Source organism: Colius striatus, chromosome 6, assembly GCF_028858725.1.
Source record: "Colius striatus isolate bColStr4 chromosome 6, bColStr4.1.hap1, whole genome shotgun sequence".
Lineage (NCBI taxonomy): Eukaryota > Metazoa > Chordata > Aves > Coliiformes > Coliidae > Colius > Colius striatus.
The window spans coordinates 16,945,957-16,963,179 of record NC_084764.1 but is presented as its reverse complement, the minus strand read 5'-3'; the positions used below and the strand labels follow the sequence as shown (position 1 = coordinate 16,963,179).

General features: G+C 35.0%; 1 protein-coding gene across 3 annotated transcripts in view; it reads left to right on the top strand.

The window, feature by feature from the left end:
- PRKD1 (protein kinase D1) overlaps positions 1-17,223 on the top strand; it is a 134,417-nt gene that overhangs the window by 69,056 nt on the left and 48,138 nt on the right. For all 3 annotated transcript variants that reach the window (XM_061998468.1, XM_061998467.1, XM_061998466.1), the window contains one exon: positions 4,464-4,602. In XM_061998468.1, the coding sequence (XP_061854452.1) occupies positions 4,464-4,602 (139 nt within the window). The remainder of the gene's footprint in view (positions 1-4,463; positions 4,603-17,223) is intronic.

Here is a 17,223-nt window from a genome sequence, read left to right as displayed (position 1 = left end):
GGACACAGAATTCAGATGTTGTTCCTTGAAGTTTTAAGCCCGATAAACAATCTGTTTATTTACTGACAGAATTTTTTTTCATCATGAGAGTGATTGTTTTTTGAAAATGTCATTGAAATGCCATTGAATGTCATTTTCATGATGAAAAATCATAAAATCATAGAATCATAGAATGGTAGGGTTGGAAGGGACCTTTAGAGATCATCTAGTCCAACCCCCTTGTAGAAGCAGGTTCACCTAGATCAGGTCGCATAGGAACATGTCCTGGCAGGTCTTGAAGACCTCCAAGGAAGGAGACTCCATAACCCCTCTGGGCAGCCTGTGCCACTGCTCCGTCACCTTCACAGTGAAATAGTTTTTCTTATATTTAAGTGGAACTTCTTGTGTTCCAGCTTCATCCCATTACCCCTTGTCCTGTTGCTAGATACCATAGGAAAAAAGGGATGCCCCAACCTCCTGACATCCACCATTTAAATATTTGTAGATGTTAGTAAGATCTCCCCTCAATCTCCTATTCACTAGGCTAAACAGCGCCGCAGTCTTTCCTCGTATGAAAGATATTGCAGTCCCCTGATCATCTTGGTGGCCCTGTGCTAGACTCTCTCCAGAAGTTCTCTGTCCCTCTTGAGCTGAGAAGCCCAGAACTGGACACAGTACTCCAGATGAGGCCTCACCAGGGCAGAGATAATTTATTGTATTTTCTTTCTTGCAGAAGAGCATGTTATAGATAAGTTTGATTTGAGAGTAGTAGATGTTTATATGCGATAGAATCTTTACAGTAGTTTTCCCAACTAAACCCTGTTAGTTGAACAAGTTATGCTGTAAAGGTCATTTATCCCATTTCAGTTCTAAACTAAAGCACCTTAGATTAAACCAAACTCAAAGCAATTTGAAAAGATGCATTTCTTTTCATACTTGGAGTAGGCAACCAGTGTATACATAGACAATTGTATTGTCTACTGATGACTTGTATAAGTATCCAGAAATAGATCCTTTTTGTGAACCTCATGTAAATAATTTTACACTCTCCTGATTCTTGCAGAAATATTGCATTTTCTCATTATAGAATTTACAATGATCATTTTATTTCCGGTAATTCCAGCTTAAGCAGCTATTATACTGAAACAAGGGTTTTTATTAGTGTTGGGAATTTAGATCTAACACCATCAGTTTTAGTTTTTAGTTAGCTTTTAGGTAGATTGTCAGGTAGGCATTTGCTATTTTACCCTATATTTGGCAAAAGTAAACACTATTTGTAGTGTTGTAGTACCAAGCAAGGTGGCTTCTTTTTGTTTACTTTTATTTGTGCATATCAACGTTATCATTGACAGGAATAAGCTTAGCTGAGGGAATAATTTTGTCATGATTGCAACAGTTGGTCCTTGCACAATGTTTTATTTGGAGAATCACACCATCAGAATGGCTTTCTTGGCATGAAAGTAGTTTATCTGAGGAAAACTAGCTCAAACACAGAAGGTAATTCTTGTATATAATTTACCAAAACATGTGGTGATTGAATTTATTTTTCTAAACAGAATACAATAAATTATACCTCATAAATTAAACACGTGTGTGCATATACATATATAGTACATGTAATACAGCAAGTACTTTTATAGGTAGAAAGAATAGAGCTAATTTGAAAAGGGCAAATGGAATATAAAGAGAGAACAACTAATGTAAGTCATAATGAATTTAAAGAGAAGTGACTGCTCTATCTCTGAAATCCAGTGAAATTAGAAAATTCAATGTCTGAAAAGTGAGCTGTGCCCATTTAAATAAACTTTTAATTTATTACTGCTTTAGAAAAGAAAGTTCTCATTCTTACAGTATGCCATCAGGGTTGTATACCGTAGCAAGGTAGGAATCATTTATTAAAATTTTAATCCCATTGGGATTCTTATACATGGTATAAATTTTAAATTTCTAGGAGAAGAATGAATCTACCTGCTGCCAGTTCAAATGCTGGAGTGAGATGAGAGTTTCTGCAGCTGTGGAGCACTATGACACGGGCATTTTAGTGGTTTCATCAGGTTTTTAGTTTTAGCTCAGTGCTGCTAGGACAGATATTGAATGGTTCTGTAAGGCATTCAGGTGTCTCTTATCACCTGCATTGTCTGCTTTTCAGATCCTGAGGTGCTAAACTACCACCTGTATGGATGAAGAGAGTAGTTGCAGTTCAGATTATGTCTCCTTTCAAAAGCTTTGATTTGCTCCCACTTTCACTTAATGTAAAGCATATTTCTTTAAAAGCTAGAGTAAATAGTTCACATGTAAGCTGTGAATTTAGTTTGTTCTTGAACTAGAAAATGCTTTTGGAACTAGGATGAATATTCCATGTAAGAGAATTTTTCTCAGGATTTTTGTACTGTTTAACAGAAATTCCTTCCTTCTTAGCTGAAAATTACTGTTTTTACTATATTTAGGAGTTTATTTCAATTAGATTGAAATTTTAACTCTCTTCTGTGCCTTCTCCTTTATTTAAGATTATAGAGATTATTACTTTAGCATTAAAATCTACCTATAGAGTAACAGGAACACACAAACACACACAGACATATAGAACAGAAAGCAAGTAGAAGCCCACACAGTTAAATCATCCCAATATGGCATAATTTCATTACTTCACTGGTTATTACAAGACAAAATTTGACTTTTGGAGGGCTAACAACTCTGTTAGAAATCTAAATTTTATTTTAAATCAATAATTATTTTGAAAATAATTTTATTCCATCTGATATTGCTTCTGTAAGTTTTGAATGTGGTAATGCATACCTTTTACAAACTATGCTATTCAGTGTTCATTATTTTACAGAGGAATATAAAAATAGAAGATACCATTTTTGCTCCTCTTAACAAGAGTACAGCCATGTGTAATGTTTTTAGAAGGCAACAGATCAAACTTTTAGAGAGCAAGCTTTGTTCCACACAGAGATGGCAGTCATCAGTGAGGAATGTTTTGAAAAGGTGAATTGAACATGACATGGTAAGCTATTTTCAACTTTATAAGCAGGATTAAAGCACTCAAGGTAATGGCCTTGAATTGCGTCTCAAATTATATAGATAATTGGTCTATCTAGGATTTTTTCGCACAGTGTGTGTGAACAAAAGTTCTGCATCTTCAAACACATGCAATGTAGCAGAGTTTTGCAGATATTCTATGAGAATGTTATATGTTTCAGAGTCTGGAAATTGTTTCTGTTTAGTATAAAACCTGCATAAATAATTATATACAGAAACTTTTTTTTTTTTTTTTTTGGTTAGGCAGATAATGTGCCTAACCAAGAACTAGCAGTGAGTTGGTGTTTATATTATAATCTGGAAGAAAACAGAAAAAACCTTCAGAGATTTGGATGCATTTCATTGAAACCAGGGATTTGTCTCTTTTTGTCTGTCTTCAGTATATACGTTAAAGCTTAAAAAAAAAGTGTAACTTTCTTGGATAGTTGGGTATGTCCCAACATTTCCAATAATCAGTAATAATGTATTGTTTGAAAGTACTTTTTGTTGGATTCCTTGTATTCTGAGTTCTTTTCAAAGTAATTATAACCTCCAAACCTGCCTGTTTTTCTCCTGAGCTATGCTCTTGAGCTATTGTGTTTCTTTCACATTCGTAAAACTCTCAAATAATAAATTGAGTAGTTCAGTGACATAAAATCAAATGGAGTCTTTTGTATCAGAAAAAGGGTTTCTTGGCTATGTTTCCAAACAAAATCTTACTTCTTTAAGCTGGGAGCATGACAAAAAATAACTCACACACTTGTGATGCAGAAAAAAAAAAAAAAAAAGAGAAAAGGGGGGGAGAGGAGCAGAAGTCACTTAGATAATTACAGATTTATAACCTCTAAGTATTTTTTAGTTTAAACATGATTTAATCTGGTTTCAAAGCTCCAATTCCAATAAAGTTTGGAAACATTGTTTTATATGTCAAATAAGTTACTATGTGTCTAGTAACTTTAGTCTCAGGAAACAGGTGTTTCTTATGAACTATCATTTAGGCATTACATCTTAGGCAGAGCTGAAAAATATTCCTTCCAGCCTCAAGGCATCCTGTTGGCACTATCTGGGGAGAGACCATAGAGTCATGGAATAATACAGACTGGAAGGGAACTCCATGAGTCATCTAGTACAAACACCTACTCTAGGAGGGTCTAATTAGATCACCTTGCTCAGGAACTTCTCTTTGAAAAAAAAATATCGTCAGTGACTAAAGGATGCAGTTACTTCTCTTTCCTTTCCTAGTGGATGCCACATTGCCCATAGAGGAAACAAGCTTACGTGCTTGCAGGAAAAGCCATTTTTATCATATGGTAACAAATATTGTCATATATGAAAAAACATATATCCTGTTTGGTACTAGTCTGAGAAATGGTCTAGTCTGCCCTCAAAATTTAATTGTATTATTGTCTTTTTCATTCATGTATTTTACAGTGTAGTAAATTGTCATGGGTTTCTATTTGCAGTTTCCTGAATGTGGTTTCTATGGAATGTACGACAAAATTCTGCTTTTCCGTCATGACCCTACTTCTGAAAACATTCTCCAGTTGGTGAAATCAGCTGCAGATATCCAAGAAGGTGACCTAGTTGAAGTTGTCTTGTCAGGTAACTAAAAAGCAATGAAAATTACCATCATGCTTTTGCAGCTGAGAGCATTCAATGTGTTTTTGCCTCAGTTAGGATTCATGAATAAGGAAATTTTGGTTGTATATACTTTGACATACACTGAGTTAAAATGTTTCTCAGATATATATAGATGTATCATGCCTATATGCTTATTTTTTTTCTGTTTCACTGTGTATTTTTTAATAGCCTTATTTTGTCCATCTTTCCAGTTAGGAAATGGGTTAATTTTAATAAGCAATTTGAAATATGTATATTCTCCATTTTTAGAGGAAAAAAAAAAGGTCCTATGTGGCCGTACCAACTCTTTTCAAAGAAGCACAATAGAAACAGAATGTAGCAAGTAACAACAAAATGCAATATACATTTTAACATTTACTTAATTAACAGAGTAGCTTGAAAATTAGCATTGGTCTTCAAATGTCGTGCATGAATTATCAACAGCCAAAGAATGAAAGTTATAGTCTGATGTTTAAAGCTATGCAAGAAATTAAATACATTTCCTTCATCAATGCTCTAGAGCATCAGTGTCCTCCTACAGATGAGCTTAAACTAAATGCAGCAATTTAATTCCATCAAGATAAAATTTCTGTATTATGGAATGGAGGAGGCAAAAGTATTACTAGTTTTGCAGCACCGGAGAAGAGAAAGAACTATATAAACAGCCTGTAATGTTTGGGGAAGTATTCAAACTAATGCAAGCACTTCTTTATTCAGACATAGTTTCACGTTATTATGGATTTGGCAATGATATATCACAAATTAGCTAAAGATGGGTTATGTCTCATTTTTAATTGGAAAAAAAATACTCCAAATACTACTTCAGTACAGGGCTGTAAGATTTTTTTTCATGATACGTAATAATTTGAATATGGCTTGAAATTTTTTTGTTTGAAGGGAGGAAATCCCGCTCTTAATACAGGAGTTGAGCACTAGAATGGATGATATTGAGCACTTCAGCAGTGGGAATGACAAGAAATGCAATATATGTTCAGATAGTTTTGATGAACGGGTTTGAGTGTTTTGTTTCTATTCTACATTACAAATATCTAAATATAAGATATACATTCTAAAGTTCTGTAAGTTCAAGGTATATTATGGCAAATATTTTTGAATTACATCTCTGAAAGAGGCAGTAGAACATAGAGTTACTGCTACAGCTTTGCTGCTGCAAACTGCTGTGAGTAAACATCCCCAGAGGCTCTGGTATGTCATAAACTATACTGATGCACTGCATTAGTTTTTTATTGCACATGTCGATACTGGTCAGGGTGGAGAAAGTGAACTGTCAGTGCTGGTACTATAGGCTTATACAATCAGTTCATATCCTAATACATTTTCTAATTTTCAATGCATTTTCAATGCATTTAATTTATTTGCAAGGTCTTTTTATGAAGACTGGACAGGCTGTGAATTTTTTCTCTTTTTTCATATTGTACTTAATATTCCTTAAACTGCCAAAACCATAAATATCATTATCTTCTGGTTTAGAGCTTGATATTACAAGTTCTGGAAAGATACGGAAATTTATGTAGAAAACGTAGTTGAGATTAGTTGCTCATTGTACCTGAAGCACTTGAAGGAAGAAAATTGTACCTGCAGATATCATAAAATACAACTGAAGAAGTTTATTGTAGAGCTAAAGGTTTATGATGAAACAGTAAATTAAAATGTACTGTGCTTTTCTATACATAGTGAACATTATTACTTGCATTTTGCTTTGTGGATTATAAAACATGATTTTAATGGAGTGGAAGAATCATGTAACTCTCTGAACAAATGTTATGTGTCCGTGCTGTCTGGACCAAAAGAGATAAGCACAGACAATTGCAGTCAGCCAGATGAGTTGTTGTTCAGTGCCAGTAAAGATTCTGGAAGTTTGGAAGTGAAGAGTCAGGCATTATGATAAGGGTGGAAGCAAAAGGGTATGTTGAGTTACGGATTTCTTTTAATGCTGTGCAATGAAAGAGGAGAAGGGAACTTTTATTAACATTAGTAGACCTCATAAATAGCGTCTTATTTTTACCTCTCACATTGTTTTCTTTCTTTTATTTTATGTATTTTTAAAGTATTAGATGTTTTAACACTTTGATTCAGTTCACTATGGAATTCTGTTATTGTTTCTTTAGGAGATATGGGAACACTTCAGAAAACCCACACACTTGTATGTCAAACCCAGTTGATTTGTTAGACTGCACTTATGGGAATTCATTAAACAGTATCACTAACAGCATTCTGTCAGTAACATATTCCTTGCCATGTTACTGTTTTCATAGCTGTACATTTTCTATTTTATTTCTTCTTCAAAATGCTAGTAAATTTTGTATGGTTTCCTGATGCATAAAAGAGTGGATCATTTTATTAGTGCTATGGAAATCTCCACTAATGGGTTCATTCAATCCAGCATTTCTTTAAATTGCATTTCAGATTTGAAAAGGATAAAAATCTTTGTAGAAAGGATTTTATAAATTTATTTTTGTAGGAAGAGTTCATTTTTATTAGAATACTCTTCAAAATTAGTAGGCAGCCCAAACCAGGAAGCAAGGTACAGAAGTTGCAGTCCAAGTTATAACGAAAGATGTCTGTAAATGATTAGTCAGTCATTCATAAGCATTAAAAGGAAGATAAACCAAAAGTGGTGTCTTTATAAGGGTCTCTCTCTAAAATGCTGTCTTACTGTTCCAGAAAAGGAAATAAATTTATGTAAGATAAGCATCAACTTAAGATGAAAAGCATTCTTTAGTCTTGATGTGATTTGCTACAAGCTTCAACTGGACCTATGAGAAGGTAGCTTTTATGTTCCACAGATGAAATATGGGATACAAATGCAAATCACCAAGATAGTATAATGTGAAACTTAGAACAGATTGGAACAGAGTGGAATATGCTTGTTCTGATAAACTCACTTTAAGCTTAACTGGTAGGTTTTGAAGCTGTTTGATATTATTTTCACTAGCCTTTAAAAATTAATTTCATCTGCCATTTGTTGACAGCAATACAAAGAGACTAATCATCAAGAGGTACAGTCCTTCATATCATTTCTTTCTGGAGAAGTTAAATGATTAGGAAATTTTAATGTTAAGTTATTATGTGTGATCTAGATTGTAGATGAGTTAACCTCTTTCTGAAATGAAGGATGCATCAAAATTATTATTTCAAGATGTCTGTGGATGAAACGATCATGTAGTGTGTTTGTGACCTTTCTCAGATGAACACTATTTGTTTTTTTTCCATTAAATGGAAGGATAGAATGTATAGAATAAGCTGACAAATTGAGTTTCCCTTTTTTTTTTTTTAAGGACTATAAGAAAACAATTCAGATGCCTTCAGACTTGCATTCTAGCCAGGATAGTTTGTCTTATGCTATACGTTCTTCATGAAAGTTTAAAAGCTGCTATTTGCCAAGTCTTTTCATTTTATATAGAGCAAAAATCAATTTTATATTTATAGTTTTGATGTGAGTTTACTTGTAAAAATTCTATCCATTTTTTATTGTGGCAAAATGACATAGGCATATGAGTGATTTGTGCCTGCTGCTGGAAGGCAGATGATGAAATCCTAGCATCTTGTGTGAATTAGTAGGATGTACTTCATCTGTTTGCTGTGAGCAGTTGTGTTCACCTTGGCAGGATTTCTGAAGTGAGAAAGTCAAGTAGCAGCTATTTTATGTTCCCTTGCTGAACTGATGAGGGCAGGAATGAACCCACTACTTTTGTCAAGAGGCTATTTCTGTTTTAATATCACATAGATGACACACCACCTGACAGATGTGGACATTTTATTTGGATTCAGTACAGTTTATGTGGTCTTGTATATTATATTGAACTGAATAAAAGCTGTGCATAGCTATACAATTATAGTAAATGCCATCAAAATAGAACTGCATTGTAATGTAAGTTCAACCACCAGTCTCTTGAAATAAATATTATGATTTTTGATATTGTGATTTTTTTATATTATGATTCTATGATCTTTGACCATCATTTTATAGTGCTTTTAGAGATGATGATAGTTTGTGATTTTGGCTTTGTTGTGATTGAAAAGCGTCCTTGTCTTGGTGTCTTCTTGGTTGTGTTAGCAGGCTCTTTTGTTGGTATCTGAAAAATACAACTATTTTTTCACTGTCTTGTCTAATATGATGTCTTTTACAATTTTTCTTCCTCTATATCCTTTTAATTGTCTCTAGCTGTCATCTTCTTTCTTATTACTGTAGAGGTAACACTCATTACTGATTAGGTTAAAGATTGATATTGTATTCCTCACTGTTCATTAGTGTTTTTGGATCATGAGTTTCAGACAGATGACTTTTCATTCGAAGTTCTTAAGACTTAAAGATTCTTTCCTTTTTTGTTTATGGTTTCTCTCATTGTCTTTTCTTCATCTCATAAGTATTATAATTGTTATGTTTTAAATATACACTCCAAGATTTGTAGTTTTTCTGCATTGACAGAACATTTCTGAACTCTCCTTCCCATCTGTCCTTACCATTCTTTTCTCTCTGCTGCAGGAGGGTGTAGGTAAAAATAGGATGAAAAAATAGATATCCTAACAACATCACTTCCTTATATTCTCTGACTACATCATCAATAGTATACACTAAGTAAAATTATATGCAACAGGCAGATGTTAGTAGGGAAACAGTTAATATGTCAACTTTACTTCTAGTGCTCTTACAGAAATACAGGCCATGCTAGGTATTTTTCCTTGGGTCTTTCTATATGTTTTTAGTATTTAATTATTATTTTGGCAGAAGAAATTCTAATAATTGCAAGATTTTATGAATATGGATGCAAGCACATAGGCACCAAATCACCTTTACATCTTTAAGTAAACATTGTGAACTCTTATTCTCACATCAAGATTTTCAATGTAATTTTAAAAGCTGGATTAGTTGATCATTGTAAACAATGTCATTTTGTGTTTATATAGAAAAAATAAATGAAATGTTTGAAAAAAACTGTTGGTAAGGAAGACGAATTTTTCTTGAGAGAAGCTTCACAAGTTCCTCTGTCATGGCAGGATGTTTTAATGAGACGTCATTATTCCACTGTAAGCAAATAATGTTCTAACTTTCAGAGATAAAACATTTTAAATGTATTTGTGTGCAGTTTCATGAAAAGATCAATTTCTTCTATTCAGTTGAGATTGCATACTTGGTTTTCTAGAAGTCATACAATCTCCTTCTTTTCCAAAGGCTGCAAAAGAAACTATGCTGTCATAAAAGGATGGATGTGCTTATGGTTAAATAACTATTTATGACGTAGGAGACAAAGGGTAGAAATACATGCTGTTTTCACAATGGAAGCAGGTCACTAACAGAGGTTCTTGGGCCTGTGCTAGTAAATACATTCATGCAGGATCTGGAAATCAGGACTAGTAAAGTATCAGTGTCAGTCCAGATGAAATTCAGTATCATCAGTGTAAAGTGTCAGGGGAAATTCTTGATTTTTATCTATGTAACAACAGGCTTGGAGTCAGCTGATACTACAAAAAACTGAGAAGTTCAATTTACAATATGAAAATGTCATCTAAGTGTTCAGTACCAGTCAAGAAAAGCAAATACAGTTATTGGAATTCTTAGGAAAGGAATGGAGCTAAAACAAAAAATGCTTTTAATGTTACTGCCCTTGTGTCATCTGTCTTTGCGATTTCGTCTCTGCTTCAGAGAATATCTTGCTGCAAAGCATGAGCATTTGAAGTGGTAGTCTGAGGAAATGTCACCAGATGATGAGGCCGATTTAGGAACTCCTCCTTGAAAGACAGGGTTTTGGGCTTAGTACATTTTGGTCTGATCCAGTCATTCCTATGCTTTTGGTTTATTATCACAGGATTTCACAAAAAAAAAAAAAAAAAATCAGTTTAACAGCAATTACATGATTTTTAATTGTTGTGCATCAATAAGTTGTAGAGTCAGTTTTCCCAGAAAGCTGGGATTGGGTTTGATTACAGTTCATTGCAGTTACATTCATTGCAGTTAATGCATTAAAAAATGCCTATCAGTTTCTAAAGTAGATATAATTAATTCTTGACATTAATTTTATGTTATATATTAGGTATGCTTAAACCTTTAAAGTTAAAAAGTATCCCATATTTACCTTAATATATTGTATTCTCATTTGGGTATGGCTTTATTTTTTTTTTCTTATCTTACCACTTTTACTCAGTTTTCTTGATACGATACACATCACATTTACCCTTCTTTAAAAGGTTTTAGCTATTATCATTTTGACTGATGCTAACACAACCCGCTTAGTAACAGTAACTCAATAGATTTTTATTATACTTTAGCAGCCCCCACTTCAGCTGATCCTTTCTCAAAGACTTGAGACAATGAATGAAACCTGGAGTCTGTGGTACATCGTCCTAAATTTTAACGGGTATTTCTATGCTCATTTGGACTTTTAATGTGATAGTATCATCTGATTAGCATTCTGAATCAATGTGAAATGCTTATATTTAAAAGACATTGATGGAAAAAACATAAGTGTGTGTTAATACAAAATATATTTCCATCAAAGGATGATTCAACTCCGTTTACTGTTTTACAAATTCATTAATCTATTTAGTCTTTCCTTAGTCTATGAGTGTGAAACTTGAACATGACTATAAATTATTTCACAGGATGCATGTTTAATTGCACTTGAGCTTTTCTTAGAGGTAAAGTGGCAAGGTCCAATAGATCAATGGTGTCCAATCTTTTTCAATGTGTACCCCATCAATAAAAATATTTGAGCTTAAACTCAAAATATGTGTTTCTTTGTTTATTTATAACTTATATATGTTGAGAAAGCTCTAATATTTTCTCCCTGCACCTTAATGGATTGACTTGTGCAATCCTAGGAGTATACCTCACTTTGGAGACTACTGAAACCGTTTCACTTCAAGTTGTATATTAGGAAAAAAAATCACCTCTGAAAGATTTAAATAATCTTTTTTGAGTATGTGAGTAAGAAAACTTCAATTGAATTTTCTTTCTTCTTTTCTCGATTCTTCATATTTTCAGTTGTTGCTGCTATTAACCACAGAATCTAATCATAGAACTGCCAAAACTTGAAGATTTCTCTTTTTCTCACTAGATTCCATTCCTTTCCATCAAATAACTACCTCTCTCACTTCATTTTCACTGCCTACAACATGTTACGGGAAACAAGCCTTTCATAGGCTGTGCAGAAATCTCTTTGATTTGTCATACAGGATTTTATTTTATACATTTGTTTCACAATTTCTTTGACCAGTACCTGCTTGACCAAACATTTGTATCAGTGTATCTTTTACTTGATAGTAGTGAGTATGGGGTATGAGGTTCAACATGCCAAGTGTCAGATCCTGTACTTGAGATACAACAATCTCATGCAATGCTACAGGCTTCAGAATGTGTGGCTGGAGAGCTGTCTGGTGGAAAAAGACCTGGCGGTGTTAATACACAGCCAGGTGAATATGAGCCAGCAGTGTGCCCAGGTGGCCAAAAAGGCCAATAGCATCCTGGATTGTATGAGAAATAGTGTGGCCAGCAGGACCACGGAAGGGATTGTCCCTCTGTACTCAGCACTGGTGGGGCCACACCTTGAATACTGGATCCCTCACTGCAAGGACATTGAGATGCTGGAGCATGTCCAGAGATGGACAATGAAGCTAGTGAAGAATCTGGACAACAGGTCTTATGAGGAGCAGCTGAGGGAGCTGGGAATGTTTCACTTAGAGAGGAGGAGGGGGAAAGGAGACATGATCACTCTCTATAACTACTTGAAAGGGACTTGTAGTGAGGTGAGAGTTGACCTCTTATCTCCGGTAATGAATGATAGGACAAGAGGAAATGGCAAAGTCGCACCGGGAAAGGTTTTGATTGGCCATTAGGAAGAACTTTTTCACCAGGAGGGTTAAGCATTGGAATAGGCTGCCCAAGGAGGTGGTAGAGTCATCATTCCTAGAAATATGGAAAAGATGCATAGATGTGCTGAGGGATATGTTTTAGTTTGGTGATGGGCTTGGTAATGTGAGGTTAGTGGTTGGACTTAATGATCTTAAAGGTCTTTTCCAACTGTATTGATTTGATGATTCTATGACTCTTGAATGGAGAGTAGCTGTAAATGACTTAGAGAGGAGCTTAATGAAAAAGAAAAGGTAATGACTTTTCCATCAGAAGCGTTTTGTTTTTAACCTGTCAACGGTATATTCTACACTGCTTGTGTATATGATTAGGAAAAAAAGTTCTGTTTGGAGAATCTCTTCTATGTTTCATTCTGTCTGCATTCTTTCAATAACTCACTGTTCCAGTAGGTTTCATATTAAATATAGCTTATGTAAGAAATATGTCTTTCAATATCACAATTAAAGTAATTGAATTTATTTTCATTGTCTGCTGGTTTGGGTATTTTGAAAGGTCAAATAGCAATACAGAGTCTCATGATTATTTCCAATAAAAGTTGTTTGCCACCTTTTGTGGTAAGATACACCTCTTCTTTTAGGAAGTGCTTGAGTTTTTTAGCTAAAGCAGGTCTGAGCACAAACAAGCAGAACTCAGGAACTGCCATAGGTTGTAATCTGCTGCTTTTTATATCTGGATGGTAGTGTGACTCCAGCATGGAGGCTTTATCATTCTGACTGAAATCTGACTCATTCCAGTTCTTTAAAGAGGTCCCAAAAATGTTTCTGTTAACCTAGTTAGGGTGTAACTTGTTGTCAAAAACAAGTTGAAAGAGCTTGCAGGCTTCTTAGAAGGACATAAAGAGTCACACCACTCGAGTTTGTTGCTACAGAAGATTATACTGCAGAAGTTATGTTTGTTTCCTGGATTGTTTTTCTGGCTTTCTCCTCTCCTTGAATTCAGTAAACTCTTACTCATTTCCTCTCCAAATGAAACAATTCCAGACTTTTAATCTCTTCCATGCCTCCAGTGGTTCTTCTCATTCATCAGTTCTTTTTTCTTACTATAGTGCTTTTTGTGTCTGTCTCACAGAAACTGAACACAGAATGTCAAGTGAGGAATATTACAGTTCCCAATGTTAATTTCAATCACATTTACTTATATGCATGGTTGAAATCCTGTGTTATCCTATTAAGTTAATTGAACACTTGTTTTCTTCAGTCGACCAATTATATATTCTCTAAACATTTTGCTTATCTTTTTGACCTTCAGATCTACTCAGTCAGACACTGGAGGTGTTTCCATGATGAGTCATTCTTGAATTCTTTTTATCCATTTAAAAAAATTAGCCAGAGTTCAGAGTGATATTCATTTATTCCAATTTACGTCCTCTTGTGCTTTTCATGTACAGGTTGTCCATTTATTTAGCATTGTTAGGTTCTTTTCTCCCTTTCTGGTCTTCCAGAAAGATTAAAGTGGGGATGTGAAAATACAGTGATCATATACAGTCATGTTTTTCTTCCTTGTCTCTGACGATTTCATATCAAAGATCTCAGACCTGAAGAAAGCATCATTAGTCAGATAGACACTGAAGCATCTGGCAGAAGTAGTTGACTATTTCTAGGATTAGTTGTTTTATCACCTTCCTAGGACTTGAGATGAGACTGATTGGCGAGTAGTTCCATGGATTCTCCTTCTTGCCCTTCTTGAAGATAGCAATGACATTCACTTTCTTCCAGTCTTTGGGCATTTCTCCCAGTTGCCATGATCATTCAAAGATTGTTGAGAGTGGACTCACAATGACATCAGCAAGATCGTTCAGTGCTTCTGGGTGCAGAGAATTCTCAGATTCTCACATCAAGGCCCATGGACATCTGATGATTCCACGCAAAATAAACCCCAAACCTGTGTATACTTGTGTATATTCCGCATATAATTAATGTATTTTTGATTTCTTAGGGTAATTTTAAGAGAGTTCTAAGCTTTTGTGGATCATTCACATTAAACTATTTTTAATTCCGTTATACTTTTAGTCATTGGTGTTTGCTTACCATATAACAAACCATTTCCTTAACCTTTTATGAAAGAAGCTTGAAGGAATTAGACAAGATTTACAAATGCTACTGTTTGAAGACTTCTGAGATGTATAATTCTGACAAGAACCATGTAATACATTACTTGCTTTTCTTCAGAAGCCTTGGGAAAGAACTATGAATAACTTAAAAAACCAAGTCAGAGGAAACAAAACTGTAAAATAATCATACTGTTTACTTACTAATTTATTAATTTAGATCAGTATGAGCACAGAAAAGGAGCAAGAGGCGCTTTTTTTTTAATTTGGAGCTGCTCCTTATTGTCAGTAGTCAGAGTTAATTTTGAACACTACATCAACAGCTCCAGTAGACTTGCAGAACATTTAATTTTGGTATTCCAGCATAATTTTATGATTAACAAGACCTGAATCTGTGAACTAAGGTATTGCTGTTTTTTCTGCTTGAGTGAAAAATGGGTAAATTCGTAAAGAAGGAATTCTGTGCTGGGATTCCAAATTAATATAAAACCTACTGTGCTGCATAGGTTGTAGGTTTGAAACTATGGACTCATTCTCAAATTAATAGAAGTACATTAAAAGTGAACTTTAAAAATTCAGAATGTATAGATGAATCAAGCAAGTTGACTCATAAATGTTAATCTTTTATTAAAACTCTCCATAAAAGCTGAGGTAGCACTGGACAAAATATTGCAAATCATTTATCTCCTGGAGTTTATTGCTTAAATCTCATGTCATGGGTGTGAGGTATTGTAAACAACCAATACTGAATCTGGATACTGTACTATATTTAAGAACCAAGATCAGGGCTTTTAACTTACTTGGATACCTCCCATGCTATCTCGTTTGCTCACTTCCCAGCTTTACATTGACTAGCTCCCCACTACCTCTCCCGGTAAAAAGGTGGCTGCTGGCCAGGGAAGGCTGCACAGTCATGTTTGTTCCTGCTGTGTCTCTGCTTGCTGCTACCAGTCTTGGACATCATTGTCTTTGTTACAGCTGGGATAGAGTGAATTTTAGGGCTGTGTTTTTGGTTTTGTGAAAAGAATGTTGAAAACAGAGGAATATTTTGGTTATTGCTGAGCAGTGCTTGCACAATGTCAAGAGTGCTCCAGCCAAAGGGCTGTTCCATACCACAGAATGTCGTGCCCAGTATAGAAACTGGGGGGAGCTGATGGGGAGGGACCGATGGCTGCTTGGGCATTTGAGCATTAGTTTTCCTGATTTTTCTCCCCATCCCACTGTGGAAAGAGTGGTGAGTGTGGGTGTGAATGAGCAGATGCATGGTGCTTAATTGGTGCCTTGAGCTGAACTATGACAGTCATTGACCAAAATGCATGGATGTCCCCTGGCCTCCATCTCCATGGTCTCTGGGATGTTGCTCCCCTTTAGCATGTTATCTCTAAGCAGGATCTTCTTTCCAGCCTCTCTTCTTTCTGAGATGACTGCTTCTTTTTGGGTACCTTTCTTTTTCACCTTTTCTTCTTTATAGACTCCCAAGCTCACAGTGTTCCCAGTCTAAATAGTCTAAGTGCAAAAGCACAACATGTGACCAATCTTGTAGTTGGTGGTTCAGTTTCCTGTCTCTCTATCACTGGAAAATTGAGGGCATGCCACTTTTGCTTAGTGTGAATGGTATAAAAAATTGTAGGTAGCCTGTACCAGTTGCAGTTAGCCAGAAGCAGGCTTGAGAGCTCAAAAATCAGTTCTGAAAACGTACCTCCCCCTCCATCTGACTCCCACAGCCAATTACCTGCCAACTGTTAGCATTCATAATTTAAGCTATTTTTCACCTGAAACATTGGGATAAAGTAATAATAGGTAAGGAAAACAAAACAAAATTTAGGAGATTAGAAAGACTTCCCTACATGTAAAATTAGAGTGCTAAAGTACTCATGTACATATCCAGAAAGCTCATTAGATGTAAATTTTCCATATCCAAGTTTCCTTATTTCAGAGCAGAACAAATAAAGAAACAGATTTTTTATGAATCTACATGTGTCTAGATTTTAGGATGTTGTAATTCCTATTATGTATTAGGGTCCTGATAATCTTTGTTTTATTTTTAAATGGTATTTCAAGATGGCAATCAGAGACAAAAATCTTTGGGTTGTGTGAACTGCAATAGCTCTGCTGACTTTGATGGGACTCGGACTGTCTTTGATTGCCAGGATGTAATAGTGAAAAAGAATCATAATGGTTTCTTTTCCCTTAGCCAAGTGAAATTATATATACAGTCATTAATTGCTAAAGTTTAATCAGGACTTAAAGTGGAATAGTGTATACATATTTTTTTAGGTGGTGAATGCCAGCAGTTTTTGTGGGGAAGGCCTCAATCACAAGTGCCTGTGGGAAGTAAAGGGGATGCATTACTCTGCTAATAGTTCAAAGCTCTTTTGGACCAGGAACTCAAAATGATCAGTAAATCATTTGCCTCTTTCTGAAAGCAGGACCTTGCCTCTGAGAGTTACAGTGACTTCTTGTTCTCATTTTCAAGCTGTGCTGAATGATAGTTTTGCTCCTGAGCTCAGAATCAGGATTACTAGCCATTAACAGCCAAGTCATTAACAGATTTGATGAAACAGGCTTGTCAAAACTGTTGTAGTTTCAATGTCTGTGTTTTCATGATACTAGGAATGCTTAAATACAAGATGACAAGTTAGTCTGAGAGTTAATAGTGCAACAGTAT